Genomic DNA, 17,069 nt, shown 5'->3' with positions numbered 1-17,069 from the left:
CAGCTCCCGTTGAATTTGATGGAGAATGTATCTCTGGGCCACCCTTTAACACAGGGCAGCTTAGCTTACCACTAAATTTAACCCGTGCGGGGAAAATAAGGATCTCTAACACCTTTAGCCAACCCCTGAGACCGAAATCCCTTCAGGTAACGTGGCATGTGGAGAGGAAGGATGCTAGGATGGAGAAAATCTCTTTGGCAATTTCACCGAGATTGGAGGCAGCACCTTGAGGCTCGCAGCCAAAGGCTGACGGATAATCTCTTTGATCAGGATGGCTGAGAAGCGGATTATTTTGTGGTCTCAACCATAGAAGGCAGATGAGGGTCAGCTTTTGACCTATACCTCAAGCTGTGCCAGGGGAAGTTTAGGCTGGATGTTAGAAAAAACTTCTTCACCCAAAGGGTGGTCAAGCACTGGCCCAGGCTGCCCAGGGCAGTGGTGGAGTCCCCATCCCTGGGGGTATTTAAAAGAAGGGTAGACGTGGTGCTTGGGGACATGGTTTAGTGGTGGGCTTGGCAGCGCTGGGTTAGCGGTTGGACTCGATGATCTTAAGGGTCTTTTCCAACCTTAAGGATTCTGTGATTCTATACCGTGGTATCTGCCAGGGAGACACCGCAGCTGGCACAGAGGAGAGCCGTGATCGGGCAGCGGATGCGTGGGCCAGGGAACGAGCTAGCTGGCAAGAGGTTATGGAAAGGGTTTCGGATGCCAGTTACTCCATCCCGTTCTTACCTCACCCGCTGGTCTCGGGCAGGAGGAGTGCTGCCGTCTGCATGGCTCCGACGGACAAACGGAGGGATGTTTGGGACATCTGCTGAGCTGGGGACGTGAGGGACGGGAGCCTTAACACTGCTCTGTTTCTCATTACTATGCTCTACCAAACTTCCCTTTGCCGACCTCCGTGCCTTCCTCCTGTTCTTGCAACTGGGCTTTGTCCGAGGACACAGAAAGGCAGAGGGAAACGCACAGAGACTGGCAAGAGGTAACGTTAGTGCGGTACAACCGAGAGCGTCATTTGCTCCGGGGTCGTTGGCCTTGTTAGCTTCGACGTGACCGATACTGTTATCAGGGATGCGTTAAGGTACATCCTGGATTGCTCTGCCTGCGGCCTGGGAACAGCCTGCCTCGCCGAGGCCGCCTGAACGTGGAAGGGAACCCCGTCTCCGCGCAGCCTCGGGAGGGCACCCGCCGCCGGGCAGAGGGGCTTTGTCTTCCCTCTGTCGCAAGATGCCCCTCGCCAGATCGCCAGCGCTGCCCGGCTGGGAGAGCCCGCCCTGCCCACGCACCGAGGCGACGCTGGATGAAGGGTTGGTGGGTGCAGTCAACTCTCCGTACTTCCCGACGTTCCCAACTCATTCTCCCTTGAACGGTGCTGATGGAACCGGATTGAGCAAGCCTAAACACAGGCCAGCTGAAGAACCAGGGCTTGTACCATCGGTCCAGTTGATTTCTTTCCTTGGTTTTGCACTTACACAGACATTCCCACCTTGAAGACCCTTTCTCCTCACCCTCCATCCTCCTTTGGCCTTACGTAGCAAACGTCCTTCTCCATGGCGCTCTCTGAGGCAGCCAGCCCGGCAATCGGTGTGCAATCCTGTGAAATCATGGTACGTTTAACGCTTCCCCCAGCCCGCCCCCCATCTCCCCTCCTCTCCGGGGGTCTCTCCCTCCAGGCTGCCCGAAAGCTTTCATCTTTGTGCTATAGCATCTCCTCGCCTCAAACACTGCCGCAATTCTTCCCCTCCTCCGCAGGCGTGGTTATTCTGGGAGCCCCCCGCCAGCTGTGCAGAACGCAGGCGGTTCATAATGGCAGTTGTGCAGCCACCTAAACAAAACGCTCCTTGCTGGGGCTGCCTCTCACTCACCATTCAGGCAGCTCCTGCCAGTTTCTAGGCAAACTGGGACTCCGGGAGGCCTTGCTGGGAGCCTCCTGCTCAGCCTAGAGGGTGTAAAAAAGTGCTCAGTGAAGAGCTTCCATTCCCAGGAGCTCCGTTTGTATCCAAAACACAGTGAAAAGCCAAGCGGAGGTACCCCCGGGTAGTTTTGGGGCAAGATGGCTCAAATCAACACACAGCTGCAGCAGGAGACCAGTTTGGCTCTGCTGGCAAACCACTGCTCTCACACAGCACGGAACAAAAACGTCCAAGCGATGGGCGGAGAGGCCTTTGTGGACACGATGGGCTATCAAAGTTGAGGCAGATGTCCTCAGCGAAGCCTCCATAAATCGGTGCTCTCTCATCAGCAGCACCGATGCAAGAGCGCATGCTCGTAGGAGAACACATCCCGCACGCGAGCACCTCGGTCACCCAGGTGAACCAACCCACGCCGCCACGAGGGCCAACGCAGACGGATCAGGCGGGCAGAGCTCGGTCAGCCCAAGGAGATCCGTCCTCGCAGAGGCTCCCTCCGCGGTGGCTTGCTTTGACTGCAAACCTCCTCTGCTCTCAGCCCCCAGGGAGGGTAAGCCAGCAGAGGATGGAGTCTCGCCCTTCTCCAACACCCTGTACACACCCAAGGTAGCTCCCACGCTGCTGGAGGCGGAAGCGGAGCGCTGCGGTTATCTCCTCTTGGCAAGAGAGCTCCACCGATAAATCTCTCACTGGTTATTCATTAACTGCAAGACGTTCGTTCCCAAGATGGACAGAACACCACCATTGATTTAAAAAAAAAAAAAAAAAAAAAGAATAAAGGACAGTCATCAGTGAGGGACACCCGTTCCCGGAGACCTCTCCATCGTGGGAGAGCAGCACAGCCAGAAGCACAGGGGCTCAAACCAGCACTGCTGGGGTTCAGAACAACTAGGGCAGAGGGGGAGCATTTGCACCAAAAAGAAAAAAAACCCAATTGGTCCAAAGCTTTTTGGGCAGGTTGGAAAGGAGCTCCTCCTGCGGCCCACAGAGCTCGTCCCAGCGCGGCCAAGGGCTGGGAGCGGGCAGAGAGCAGGGTTTCAGTCCCAGGGGTGCTCAGCGAGCGCTGGGAACCCCTGCAGAGGCAAAGCGCCCAAGGCAGGCAGCACCGCCAGCACGGGCACAGCACCCTCTGCTGCAGCGCGGCCGACCGACACGGGGCACCAGGCAGCGGGGCACCAGGCAGCGGGAAGGGGAGCGTCATGCACCCGTCCCTGCCTCTCCAGACAGGGAAACGGAGGGTTGATCGAGCCCCTCTGCTGACTTTGACAGGAACAAACAATACGAAAGCTGGGCCTGCCTTCCGAGGCAGCTCCGTTACTGGGAGAACGGCGTAAGTAGGGATTGCTGAAAAGGCAGGGAAACGCAAATGCTGTCAGAAGAGCCCGCGTATTCTCACGCGCGTGGTTTCAGAGCAATGCACGCAGGCTACGTGGGCCCCCGCTACGTGAGCGGCACCTTTCTATACACCCCAGCTCCGCCGCTGTGGCCTGCCGCGAGCTCCGAGCCACGCTCCTCTCGCATGCCACCACGTGCCACCCTCCCGCTTGTGCGGTTTTCCAAGTTTTCCCTTAGGCTGAGGCAGCCCGCCCTGGCCCCCGATCCCTTCGTACCGATCTGGCCGCCTTCGACAGCTGAGCATCACCCCGTAACTGCAAGCAGCACCCCTGTTTTCTCTATTGTACTGTTAACTGAAAGCACTAAGTTAACCTGCATCAAAGCACCGAGGGCTAGAGACACCCCCCGGCAAGGAATCCTTCCAGATGTAAACTGGTTTTATTTCCCTTAAGCTTAACACCGTTCCCAAGAAAAAGCAGTTGGTCAAGTAAGGTTTTGTGTAAAGCAACTGCTCAGACCGCTACCTCTTCTGAAAAGCACAGACTAATTAAATAAACCTTTCACGGCAGGGTTTTTCAAATACGCTTTCTGTACAATCACCTTCCCATCGCTGTTTCTTAATCTTTTCTTTTTTCTAAGCGAGGCACAAGCTAGCATCCTTGAATAAACTGATGAACCAGTTTGTGCAATGCTGGCTTCCACTTACAAGTAAGCAACAATTAGATGGCAGCTTTAACTACTTACATATTTCCATCGGTTTCCACTCATTGCCTTCGCTTGCTTGGGAAGGCATCAGCCTGGCTTACAAAGGGTTTGAAAATTTGTTTGTTCTGGACGCTTTATGGCCAATGGGTTGAAAAGCACTTTTCTCAATAAGCTGGAAATTTCTCCCATGGCCACCAACACACCAAAGAGCCCGAGAGCCTTCTTGGCAATAGCAGCTACAGCCCTAGCTACGTTCAATAACTAAGGGTTTTAATAGTAAAGCAGGGTTTAAAGCAACATCCGCAACGGCTGCTGTGTACGCATTTGTGTATTTTTCGCCCTAGTAACTGTGTTAAAGCAGTCGCTCCCGAGCACGGATTATTTTGTGTTTATACAAGGGTAGTATCCAGAGCTTGACGTTTTTCTTTCCCCGCGAGAGGAAGCGTTTACAGAAAAGGCAATATCCTTTTATGAGACTGATGGAGTTACGGGTAGGGAAAAAACCCAACCCACAAACCCAAACCAAAGCGTCGGGCAGGCACTTAATACATACCAGCACTTTTTATAGGAACTCGGTAGTTCAGCCACCTTTGAGCTCTTAATTCCCTGATAGTACTTAGTCTCTTCAGGAGCAACCATAAAAACTATTCCATGCAGCCATTAATAGGATTACTTTCTTCCAGGCATTCCTTTTCCTGCCTGTATTTCTCAGGGCCGGTCAGAAAGCTCCCGTTCCTCTCCCGAAGCCCTTCCACTGGCTCCCCTTATTCTCCTCCTGACTCCATAAGCCACAATTACTGCTTTCCCCTTTCCAGAATACAAATTACCACAGCCGTTATTCATCCGTAGCGTAAACCGCACCAGGAATTGAGATCCTGCGTTACGCGAAGACGCGTCCCTTGCTCCGCAGGGCGCTTGCTGCCAGGCTTCCCCGAATCCCTCGCTCCCCAGTTTGAACTGGCCTGCTTTGCAGAAGGATCCCAGCACCTCGCTCTTTTTCCACAGGGTGAACGTCTACGCTATTCCGGCTTGCGCTCAGTCCCTCTCATCTCCCTGCCACTTTCTCGCACCCTGCCAGCGAGTCCCTTGTAATCAACTGCCTTTCTTTGCGCTCGCGTCATTCTTTTTGTATGGCACGTTGAATTCAAGTACTTGGTAACTCAAAGCATCGAGTTTCTTCCTTAACTCTCTTCTCCACCGAAGAAGAGAGGTTGCTAGAGCAGCGTCTCCCGCAGTCTCCGTCCTTGGCTGCGCGGGGCCAAGCTGGAGCTGGCGGGTGCTGCACAGAAAGGCAGGGCGTACAAGCGTCGAGCTGATCTCAGGGGACAGAGATGTCCCCCAAAGCGTTTTTCCCCACTCCATCAAGACCCAGAACAGCCAGAGCTAGCGAGGTGACCATCAGCCCCAGCTAAATTCTCCCCCAGAGCCCTCCAGAGATGCACCAGCACCATATTCCGCAGCCCTCTGCGAGGAGAGCGCGCAGCGCGGTTTCTTCCAACTCCCAAACTCACGCACAATCCTTTGGGACATAACCTCAGGCAAATCACAACTCTCATTCTCCAGGTCAGACTTGGGAACAGTCACATACACCAGTCATGCTTCTACATCCATTTTATACACGGTGCCATACAATATACAGAAACTTTTATATACATATATCTTTATATAATATGCTATATTAATCTGTATCTTTCTTTACAGCAATATTAGTTTGGATCTTTCATACATAGGTACAAAAAGTCACATGAGAATGGCACATGAGGAGTGCTTTAGTTTCCTTGTAGTCTTCATGCTGGGGCAGCTTGGAGCAGGGATTCGGAGGGCAGCATTCCCGGGATGGGCAGCGACCTCTTGGTTGAGCACGGGGACACAGGATCCTGTGCCGTCTCCCCCCCGATTGCATATGCAAGTGCTCCAAGCCCTGCCAAGGCAGGCGGCCCAGCTCAGAGCTCCCCAGAAGGACTGTTTCTCCCATAAACGCAGGCGGCTTTAGCTATAAAGAGGCAATTGGGGTCAAAGAGTCAATTTGTAGCTACCCTGCTCTGAGCTGCCCCAGCACATGATGGGAGATAGGCGACAGAAACAGGCAGAAGGGCTTCTCCAGAGGCATTGGTGTCCGCTGACGGAGAGAGAAGTGGGAGGCAAGGGAGTTAGGTATGCCATTGCCGCGCGGAGCCCCCCACCAGCAGACAGCTCCTGCGGCACGGAGGCCATCCGGCTGGGCTCCACCCAGCACAGCTGGCACTAAAAAAAGCACAAAAAGATGAGAAAAGAAAGAGTTTCCGCCAGTTCCCCTGCTCTTGCTGTCTCTGCTCATTCACAGCCATAAGGGAGGACAAGCCAGCCTGGTGGCTGTCCCGGCAGGACCGCGGAGCAGAGAGCTGAGCCAAAGGAAAGGGTCTCGGAGGGCAGAGCGCTCCTGCTGCCCCACGCACGCAGGCAGGGAGGCACAACCCACCACCAATAATCCCTGTGTTGACATTAAGTAATTAAGTTTATCACTAGGACAGGAGCTTGAGACTATTTCCCTGGACATCACCTCTTCGGTCAGCTGCGGCATTTGTGGAGGGAAAGCTGGGAAGCCGTAGCCTCGGTAGCCGCAGATGATGCCACTTTGCCACCAGACAGCGGCCATCAGCAAGCGCTGTGGACATACCGATAAAGGAGTTAAGACCCAAAAAGGTGTGTGGCAGCAGTCTAGCAAACACACCGCGACGCCATCGCTTCGCACGCGCAACATCCCCAAAGCAGCGGGGACCGACCGTACGGGTACGTGCCACCAAGCCAGCCTGAGCGATGCACGCGTGCGCCGGGTACCGCCGACTCTGAGCCATCAGAACTGCGCAAAGCCCGTGATGGAAAGCAGGGCACAGTGGATTCCCAATAAAAACCAACCTGAAGGCTTGTTCCTGCGCTGCTCTGTGTCTAATGATTTTGCAGAAATAAATAAGGAGCCAGATAGAGGTCCCCTCATCGTACAGATAGGCTGGGCAGGTGAAAAACTTCAGTAAATGAAAAACAGAGCACGGGATGACACGGTGAGGTCAGAGATCTCAAACACAGCAATGAAAGCAGCAAAAACGCCCAGCTCTCCCACAAGAGAGCTTACCTTTGGAAGATGGCTGTTCCAGAGCCAGCGAGAGAAATGCCAGTAAATCAAAACTGCAGCAGACAGTTCAGAATATGTTAAGTCCCTTCCAAGTTCTTGCAAAAACTGAGTCCGATCTTGAAGAGTAGAAAGAGTTTTACTCGTGAACAGACCTGAGAGGAAGTTTTGCTCCTGAACAGACCTGTTAAACACTGACTGAGGTCACACGCGCCAAAGGTAAGAAGTGGTGGGAAGCCTTCCCTTCCTACTGCACGGAAAACGCTCGCTTTGCACAAGATGAGGTTCTAGATCGGAGAGAGATGGCAGGGTAACCGCGGGGTGGGCTAGAGGAAAGAGCCTGCCTCAGGCCAGGCTTTGCTATTGGCACTTGGATACGACCTGAGGCAGCAGGGAAATGGGGCAAGTCCTAGCGGAGGCAGAAAGGGAGGGCCCGGCAGCAAGGGCAACTGGGAACCAGTCCTTGGCCACACCGCGGCCCTTACACACGCCCAGAGAAGAAATAACAGGCAGAAGTGGGAGAGGAAGCTGGCAGATGTCTGGTCCCAAGCAGGAGGCTCAGACCTCAAGCCAAAGGAAAGCAAAGGCACAACAGGTAGGAGCTCCAGAAAATAAGCAAAAAAGAAAACCGTAACAGAGACAGCAAAGTGCCTGGAGACAGCCGATGCCTTTTAGGACTGCAAGTCCCCACGAGAAAGCAAGGAATCGCTCGCTCCTCGATTGTTTCGCATTTCCAGGGTGCGTGCCCTTCAGCAGCCTAGGTTTAGGCTAGCAACATCCTCCTGCGCGGAGCGTAGCAACTCGGGCACGGATGCCGTCGGGAGGTGGGGAAGAAGCCCAGCAGCAGCCCGGCAGGTTGCAGTCCTCCTGCCGCGGAAGGAAGCCTCCAGCCCGGCTGCTCTGCAGAACACGCTGCCCTCCGCACAGCAGGCTGCTGTTATACAGCGAGGGATCTCCTGTGTACCTCCTAATCTCCTCAAATATTTCTGTATAACTCCTAATATCTCCTAAAATATTTCTCCACTCTAATGACACAGAGTTTACAAATGAATAGGGTTTAGGTTTCAGGCTCTGTCTGCCACAGATCTAATACCCACCCATCTTGGCAGCGAAGGCCCTGACTCTCCGAGCTGGAACGTAAAACTCCGAAGCAAACAAACCACTGGTCCCCAGGCTTGTCCCTGCCATCTAACCTGCCAGGTCTCGCTGCAAGGGGCGGCGGCTCCTTCCCTCGAAGGGACCAGAGCAGACACGCAGCCTGCGCAGGAGCTGGCGAGGGAGGGAAGGATGCAGTGAATACCGTCTATCTCACACACCTCTCATACAACCAGTATGGCCATCTGACTGGAGAGCAAGGAACTCCCAGCCCCACCTCCCAGCTGCAATCTTTCTTTCTCTCCTTCCTCCCGTAGCTGCCAAGAACGGGCAACGTTTGCCTCCAGCAGGATGCACGCCGCCTGCGACGCGGAGCATCGCCTCCTCCACGCAGGAGCGCCGTGAGAGGGAGCTTTGGCACAAGGAACGCGGTACTTGCCTAAATCCAGCGCTGCAGTTCGGTACTGCACAGGCTGGGAGAAGAACATGCAACAAGCCTGATTCAGCCAGCGCTTCCCAGTGCTCCAGAGCAATATATTCCTTGCTCCAGAGCATCTGAGCAGTCTGTGCAAAACCACTGCTGCATTTCCAACCCGCCCTTTCCTTAGGCACCAGGTACACCTCAAGCAGGGAAGAAGCTGACATCCCACAGCTAAGAAACCACCACCACCCGTGGGAAATCTCTGCCGGTTTTTACACTGAGCTTTCAGGTTCAGTGCCTTCAATATTTGACCCGTTTCCCTTCTACTTTCCTGTACTTCTGTACCTCATTACTTTTGCTGCTACAGAACTCTAACACGGGAGCACTTCGCCAACAAATATCTCCTCGCCCTATGCTTTTCCGACTAGAAGAGGATTGCAGAGATTGTCTCTACGCTTCCCAAAGTGCAGAGCAGCTCTGAGAGCGCCTGCTGGCAGCAGCGTAATTAAATAACAGCTCTCAGCAAAAATCCAGCTTTAGCAGGGCGAATTTAAACAGGAGGGACGACACACAAGTGACAGCATGGAAGGATTGTCAGCAAAAGCCATCTCAGGCTTCAGTTGCCTGAGCAGAAAGGAACAAATGTAATGCTACAGATCGGGGAAAGCTGAAGGAGCCTTTAAGCAAAAAGCAAAGCTGCTAGGTTTGTTGAGGGCTAGAGGTTTTTTAAATGTCTGCAAGTATTTCTGCATTACATTTGAAGGCTTATAAACCACTTTATCAGCAAATTACTGGCCTGCGTGGCTTAACACGCTCTGCAGGTAGTAGTTGCAACCACCATACATAAAAATGGAAATCAAACGCTACTGCTCCCCTTGCTGCAAAGCCAGAATATCCTCCTACCGCCAAGGGAAGAGAATATCCCAGCGGCGGGTACGCATAAGCACAAAGCGAAGCGAGCATCGAGCAGAGCTCCAGCCCAGCCGATTCCCAAGGCAAACACAGAAGGGCTTCTGTTGACCGTGGAAATGCAAGAGCGCAGGCCAGAACGCCCTCCAGCATCCCCGTCCCGCTGGCATTTAGGTGCGGGCCGCGTTGATGAGCATATGCGGTACTCACACGCGCACGTGGCATCCGCTCACCGGCGGAAACAAGGAGGAGCTTGTAGCTCAGCAGCTAAACTTTAAGACGCTCCAAATCTCACTACGTCTAGAAACTGATTTGTTCAGATTGTAAAACACGTAAAGGAACCCAAGTACAGTTTGCATAGGTAATACGTACCCTGTTTCGCTACGAGGAAGATCTAATAGCTATCCTAGGGAAGGGGCAAGTATCGGGGTGCCAGTACAACGGCAAACGACAAGGCATGTCTATTTTGGGCTAGCTAGAACTGATGCTCCTGCTCCCAGTCTTCCCTGTAGGGATAGAGCCGCAAAAGACAAACTGTAAACACACCGACACATGCATTTCAGCAACAATTAACCCCAACTCATCACCACTGGAAGGGATAATTCTGATTATTCATATGCCCCAAGTTGTAAATTAAACTGGGCATCTGTGTGAGTCAATGAAAATATTGGTCTTTGCCCACAGACAGATAAAAAAAAGCGGAGAAAACATCTAAGTGCGTAAAGAATATATTAGAAGAGGCCATTTTACAAACCAACAGGATGCTCTCAAACATGGACAGATCTCATTGCCCCCTCTAAAAGCAGGATATGGGAAGGATTAAAATGAATTTAAAGTGAGAAGCAGTAGTAACCAGAAACATGGAAAAGCTTTACAGAGAAAGCACTGAGACCGGGGCCCACGTTAATCCAGAGCAGTGAAAAAATCAGAGAGACACCTGATAAAGAAACAAAATCACTTCCGATATGAAGGGAAGGTTTAAAAACCCTTCTTAATTAGGCCCAGATTACAAACAGTGAAAGTGGGCAGAGGGGAACCTTATTAGGAGATATTTGAAAAAGTAATGCCATATTCATCCAGTTTGCTGCACTTGACCCAGATCAGCCCTGTTCCGTTTCTTTTGATGGAGACAGGACACAGCACCAAGTCAGCCTCCCACAGCAGAAGCAGCTCCAAGGGGCGCGCACGGATCCTGTATCCCCATGCTTGGTGCTCCTCCTCTTTCTCAGGTGCCCTTGTCCACTGACAGCAACACCCACCTCCCACCTAAACCCCGGTCTTGTTTGGGACCTTCAGCTGGTTTTGCAATCGAAGCAACTACGTCCTAGTACAGAAACGGGAGTCACTGGATTTGTGTATCTACGCTCACAGCCAGCTTCGCCATCTCAGTCCTCCGTAGAGAACAATATCGCTCATAGAACTCCTCTTTACTTTGAAAAAAGTTCTTTAAAAGTTGCAGAAATTATGAACGAACACTGAAAATAACGACCAGATAAGCAAAAGCTGGCGATAGCTAAAGAACTTCTCAGTGTTGACAGCGCTTTGACCTTTCTAGATAGCCTGAGCCCCCACAGAGGGCGGCAGCTCTCCCGGGAATCAAGACAGGAATCCCATTCAACCGTTCTGGGTCATCATGAGCCCATGAGGAACAGCTTTCCCATCAAGGTGCCAGCAGGGATGTGGATTAAGACCATCATCCTGAGACAGAGCGACCAACAGAGAGAGAAGCTGGCTCCTGGTTAGGTGACAGGAATAGGGAGCAAGGATAGGAGGTGCCAAACAGAAAGGGCAGCTCCCCGGCGAAGGAGAGGGGATCACGCGTTGGAGAAGGGCTCGCTTTCTGTTCAGCGCTTGTAGGTACTCAGCCCAGCAGGACCCTCTCTCTGTTCTTGGCACTGCTGCAATTAAAGCAACCATAAAAGCAATTCTTATTGATGCAGAAGAGCCTCCAAAACCACAGCCAGCCAACGTTATATGCTAAGGGCTCGACAGTCAAAACTCACCAGGATATTATCAATAGGATTATTTTATTCCACCTTGGACACTCCCACAAGGGTCAGAGTGCAATTTAGAGGTAAAAAGAAAATGGAGAGCAGGACGAAACCCTTCACACCTTGCGAGTGCATTCGCAGCGGGGTCAGAAGCCGTTCCTAGGCTGCCGGATGGAGTTCAACACGCACCTGGGTAAGGGCCTCCCACGTTGCGCCTGAACGCTTCCAGGCTTCGGGATTACGTTCCACTACAGTCTGCCGAGAGCATCGCGACCAAGCACGCAACGGCAAGTGCCAATTATGGAGTCAGCCGAAATCTGCCGCACCAGGGGATGGTGGAAAGGGCAGAGGACCCGGCTAGCCTCTTCGGCAAAGCTGCGTCGCTGTAGGGGGTTTCACTTACTGCGCTTTAATTTTAAGGTGCACAAAGCCCACTCTCTGCTCTCCAGGAACCGCGTGGCCTCAGCTTCGCTCCTCTACCAAAAAGCTCTTGGAGGGGATTTTAAGGATGTGCCGTTGAACTGGGTGAACCGTCGGCAGCTTAGCTGGGTTTCTGGGGTGTCAGGCACTACGAACTGCGCTTCCAGCACCGCCTCCACATGGGGTGGAGCATCCCGCTGAAGTGTCAAGGGAATACAGAAAGATCTGAAGGCACAAAGCTCAAGAGTAGGAACCAGAAACCAAGAGATTAAGAAATCTGAAGACTCTTTGTGTTTCTAAAGACAGCTGCACGTCAGAGTGGAGCGAGAGCAGAGAAAGCAGGCGATAGTGTGCAGGACAAATGAAGGAGGTAGCTACGGGCTTAGCATTTATTTTAACTTTCCAGAGATACTCCTTCAGGATGAAACACGAGATCAGCCTGTCCAAATGCTCTTATAGCAAATGAGCTATGAGAATCAAGACACAGAGAGACATTTAAAGTAGAAATAATGCGAAGAGCGTGGATTTACTTTGTGAGGACCGGGAACAGATCTGTTTGTCAGGACAGAACAACGGAAACCAGGAATTACCCATAAGGTGAGGCAATAAGAACCTTAACTGAAAGGGCTCTTTTGCACCTTCACTGCCTTGATGGACAGCAAGCCCAGGTCACAGGCATCAGCTATTTCCAGGCTTTTCAGAAGAAGCCAAATAATCACAGAGCACAAAGCAAAAAAACAACGCAGCACAGCCAGGCTGTTTGCTGCTACAGCCGGTGAGGACAAGGTCACCCCGCTCCCCCGGGACACGGTTCCAATGGCACAGAGGAGGAAACAGTCACGCACGGCGATCGCGTATTCCAGGACATAGCGGAGGTACACCCAGGGCAGAAGTGACTTTCTAGTGCAATATTGCGACCCATTAAACATCATCAGGTCACTACCAAACCAGTATTTTTCTTACGAGGGAGGTAATCCACCTTCCTCACCTCGAGTCGTCTCCCCACCACCCTCGGGTAGGGCACCAGTAGTTCCACCTAGTCTCAGAGACAGCCTTCTCCTAATACCTCACTGCCAGGGACCGAGACGATTCTTTCATTAACATTTGTAAAGTGCTTTGCAGATCTAAAGCTCTGCCTAAGTGCTAAGTGTTATTACTACCCATCTTCTGCCGACGATTAAAGGCAGAAACGAACTCCTTTTCCCCACTCTATCGACACGTGTCAGCAGTCTGCATCGGGAGGCGAGCTAGCCTGCTAGCCTCAGCCTCCCTACGCTTCAGCTCCCCGTTCCCCCTCAAAACTCCCCAGTTTATTGTGCGTATTCCCGGACACCCCCTTTTTAGCGTGTTTTTGGGTGCGTGCACCAATTCAGCCTTACCCTGTGGGCTGCAAGAGTGGATGATCTGATGGCACTAACACTACTGTTCTATATGAGCTCCTGAACCATACGAGCTCTCGGCAAGGGGAACAACACTGCTCTTTTTTTTGAAGGACCTACAAAGAAAAAAGTAACTTCTTGGTGCTCAGAATGAAAGCATTCTTCTTTTACAGATTACTTTGAATTCAGAGGGGCTTCTTCCCTCCAATTCAAGACAGTATAGAAAAAGTCTTGAAAACCTTTGGAACCTAAACCACAAGGGCAATATTTTACTGCCCATTTTTTGTTAAATTTTGTTACTTCTGAAGGCCCTGTATTTGGAAGGAGCAGGGGACAGAGCATCCCACACTAAATTGTGGAGTGGGAGATCAGCACCCGGACACAAAGCCCGGTTCATTTCTGTGCACCCAAAGCATTGACATCAATGGACGCTGGCTATGAAGTGCTCCCGTTCTGGCTCAATGGCACTCGACACCCCTCGTGCTCCGTTTGTGCGGCACCCAGGACAGCACAGCCCTGACCCACGCCTGGGGCTTCCAAAACCCTGACCCACATCTGGGGCTTCCCAAAACTACTCGGTGATCACAGCTAGAGGCTAGGGATAATGGGAGCAGAGGGATTCGTCATGAGCTGAGCTCCTGGGAAGCACGGCATCCTCCCACAATGGAAATACCACAGTTAAGGAGGGGAAAGGAGGACAATAACATCTCTGTGATTATAAGGAAGTTAAAATAGGAATTTCTTTTCCAGTGAGGGAGGACAGAGCTCCAGTGAGACCGATTGGTAACGCCGCTGAGCTTTGATATGAAGGTGTTTTGTCAATTAAAGGCCTTCTACAGGTCACAGTATGTTTAACTTTCTAGGTAGGTAGTTTCTCTCCTGCTTCCATCATCGGAAAGTCCCTGCCTAGACAGGTCTATAGCAGGCTCCTCCGGGCACCGAGGCTCTGCACAGCAGCGCTCAGGTAGTTTTACTAGCGACTTAGTCAAGCTTTGCAATGCGGTGTTGTGCAACGGAGAGGCGGAGGAGGGAGGGTGGGCAAGGGATGCAGGCCGCTTCCCCCAGACTCCGATCCGCTTTAAAAGCTGGGGACTTGCAATCATACCTGCCCATCCTCTCTCCCCTCAGTCCCCGGAGGGAACAGCACGGGAAAGAGAGAATGAACATGCTTTTTGCTTAGGGAAAGCCTCCCTGTTTGCTTAATAAATACCTTCCAAAAAGCTTAGCAGCTCTGTAAACATACAAGAGATTTCAATACTTAGTAAAAGTTCATCTTTTCCCTGAACTCCCAATGACAGAGGCTGGCACTGAGCTGTGATTACTGCATATGGGTGGTGTGAGGACCCAGCGGAGTCCAGGAGAGGCTCCCAGGCTCCGCAGGGGCCTGGCAAATAACGCTGGGTGTCGAGAAGCCTGTTAAATTTTTAAGTTAATCCATCCATGCAGCTCTGAGATGAGAATCCCGTCAGTCCTGTAGGAATGTCGCCAGCTCAGAGTGGTCCAGGGAACTGAGAAGTGATGATGGTGACATCCAGGAGAACTCTTTCTGGCAAAAGGAGGGACATAGCAGAGGGCTTTGGCTCTTCAGAACAGTGTCCTTCCCTCTCAGAAGCAGCCTGGTGGTCACTGAACACCGAAGTACCCAGGGGAGAGAAAACACAGTGCCAGCCCCATTCTTGCTGCGCCTGGCCAGGGGAGGGGAGACTGCATTTGGGGAGAATACAGCCCCAATGGCTTTAAAACAGGAGAGTGTCCTACAAAAGCAATCCCCATGGAAGTGCGACGAATTGGATCTTGGGCCAGATCCGACATGGTAGTGCAATAGGGCCCAAAGTCTCAATCCGTTCATTTCCAAAACCACTGACACGGTACCAAGGGGGTGATCTGGCCTGGCCCCCTTGCTTCTGTCTATCCAATCCTCGAGCTCCAGAGAATCCACCCCTTCAGCCCAGAGGATTCCCTGAAGCGGGGTATCTCACTCCCAAACTCAGCAGGTGCCCCTGGGGCAAGGAATCTGCCTCTTAAATGAAACGAGACAGGCTGAGGTAGGGAACTTGCATCTACCTTTAGTGACTCAGACCCTCTTAGCATAGCAGGCCCCGTGAGGCAACGCTTCTCCCAGCTGCAAGCATGGGACTCGAGCACAATCCGTCCTCCAGACACCAGTGTGCGACCACTGTGTCACCCCAGAAGGAATGTTTCCAGCTGCCTCCTCCGATCCGAACTGCCTGACGACCACCTCTCCTCCAAGTATTATCCCAGCACTCAGCCTACGGGATCAGCTCTCAGAGCCGCACCCCTTTACCCTGCACTAGAGGGCCGAAATCATGAGGTCGTCCTGCTTGGCAGGGCTGGTTACATGCCCAGAGGGGGTGGAAGTCCGGATTTTATCAGTAGCCAGGCACTCCTGGCTGCTCACGCCTGTGGGAGTGATGTCCATGAGCTCTCCGGATGAACTAAGGGGGAAAGAGGGTGAGACAGAGATGCCCGACGAAGGATCTGTTGAGCCTGCAAACAACCTCGGGGGCTTTGGGACTAGGTTGGGTTCATATTGTGCCCTCAACAGGATCTCCTGATCACTGACGGACTTGGGCATCTCTGCAAAGTCACTGGAGCTGTCCGACACCATCATGCAGTAGATGTCCTGGAAGGAGCTGCTTTTGCTATCCAAATTAAAGAGGCTGTCTATGAACTCAGCAAACTCCAGCACTTGGGGACTGGGAACATCGGTGAGCCGTCCATTCTGGAGGGACAGCTCCTCACGAGGGGCTAAGGAAACTCGGTCCCCCTCACTGCTGGCCCCCTCCTCGCTGCAGCGTCGCTGGGGGGTAGTGCCACCACTGTTGAGCACATTGTCGGGGGGCTGAGTCTCCTGGGAGTGCTTGGAGAGGCTATCAGCAGCCAGCAGCTCTGTCCGCGAGCTGAGGGAGGGGTTCTCCTCAGGGATAACAGGGTCTATATAAAAGCAGTGCGTCTCGTCCTTCTCCATGACAGCATGGAGGCTGGGGGAGCCCCGGATGCTCCGAAAACCAGAGGAGCGCCTTGAATCAAAGCTGTAGATGGATTCATTGTCCGAGAGGCTCTCCATAGTCGCGAGAGGGGCACGGCGGTCCTGCAGCTCCACAGACAGACGTTCCTTTGTGTCCAGGAGAAGCAGCTCCACAGGGTCTTTCTGCACAGGAGAAAGTGGCTTGGTCTCATAAAACCCCTCCAAGCTAATTTCAGAATGGGACTTGCTCCTGCAATGAGAAACAGACAACGTGAGGCTGCATCACTCCGCAGAACCGCAAGCTGCCGGAACAGCCAGAGGAACCAAGTCTCGGGCACAGAGTTCCCGATACACACCGAGGGTGTGCTCTAACCAGAGCCATCCACAACTGCAAGAAAACTCTTATCTCTCCGTCCTCCCAGCTGAAAATCTTAAGACACAGTTTCTTCCCTCTGCAAACTCAGGTTCTTGCCCTTTTCCCGTTTCTCCTGGCTAAACGTCTTCCCTCTCAAGCACCATTTTCACTTAGGACCCCGGTTCTGCTCCCAGGGAAACTTGCAGCGCTTCTAACTGAAGCGCCCAAACCCACGGTGCAGTCTCCACACATGCAAACCCCTCCCTTGCAAAACACCTCCGTATTACAGAAGATGGAGGCAACCGAGGTTGAAGGACTAGCCTACGCTTAACCTACTACTTTCTCTTTCTTCTCACACTCTGAACAACTCCGGTGTGATGCCTTTCCCTCCTTTTCCATGCTGGCAATCCCAACCTTACTACCACAAATGCCAGGAGGCTGTTGGAGCATTGCC

The 17,069-nt window shown here is 52.6% G+C and overlaps 1 protein-coding gene across 11 annotated transcripts in view; it reads right to left on the bottom strand.

Annotated features, from left to right (window-relative positions):
• Positions 1–5,699: 5,699 nt before the first annotated feature.
• DAGLA (diacylglycerol lipase alpha) overlaps positions 5,700–17,069 on the bottom strand; it is an 82,573-nt gene continuing 71,203 nt past the window's right edge. For all 11 annotated transcript variants that reach the window (XM_082318566.1, XM_082318569.1, XM_082318567.1 and 8 more), the window contains one exon: positions 5,700–16,510. In XM_082318566.1, coding sequence (XP_082174692.1) covers positions 15,583–16,510 — 928 coding nt within the window. In that variant the 3' untranslated portion in view covers positions 5,700–15,582. The remainder of the gene's footprint in view (positions 16,511–17,069) is intronic.

Source organism: Platalea leucorodia (genome assembly GCF_965183815.1).
Source record: "Platalea leucorodia genome assembly, chromosome: 7".
Classification (NCBI taxonomy): Eukaryota; Metazoa; Chordata; class Aves; order Pelecaniformes; family Threskiornithidae; genus Platalea; species Platalea leucorodia.
The sequence above is the reverse complement of the archived record's forward strand: the minus strand, read 5'-3'. Positions and strand labels throughout refer to the sequence as shown.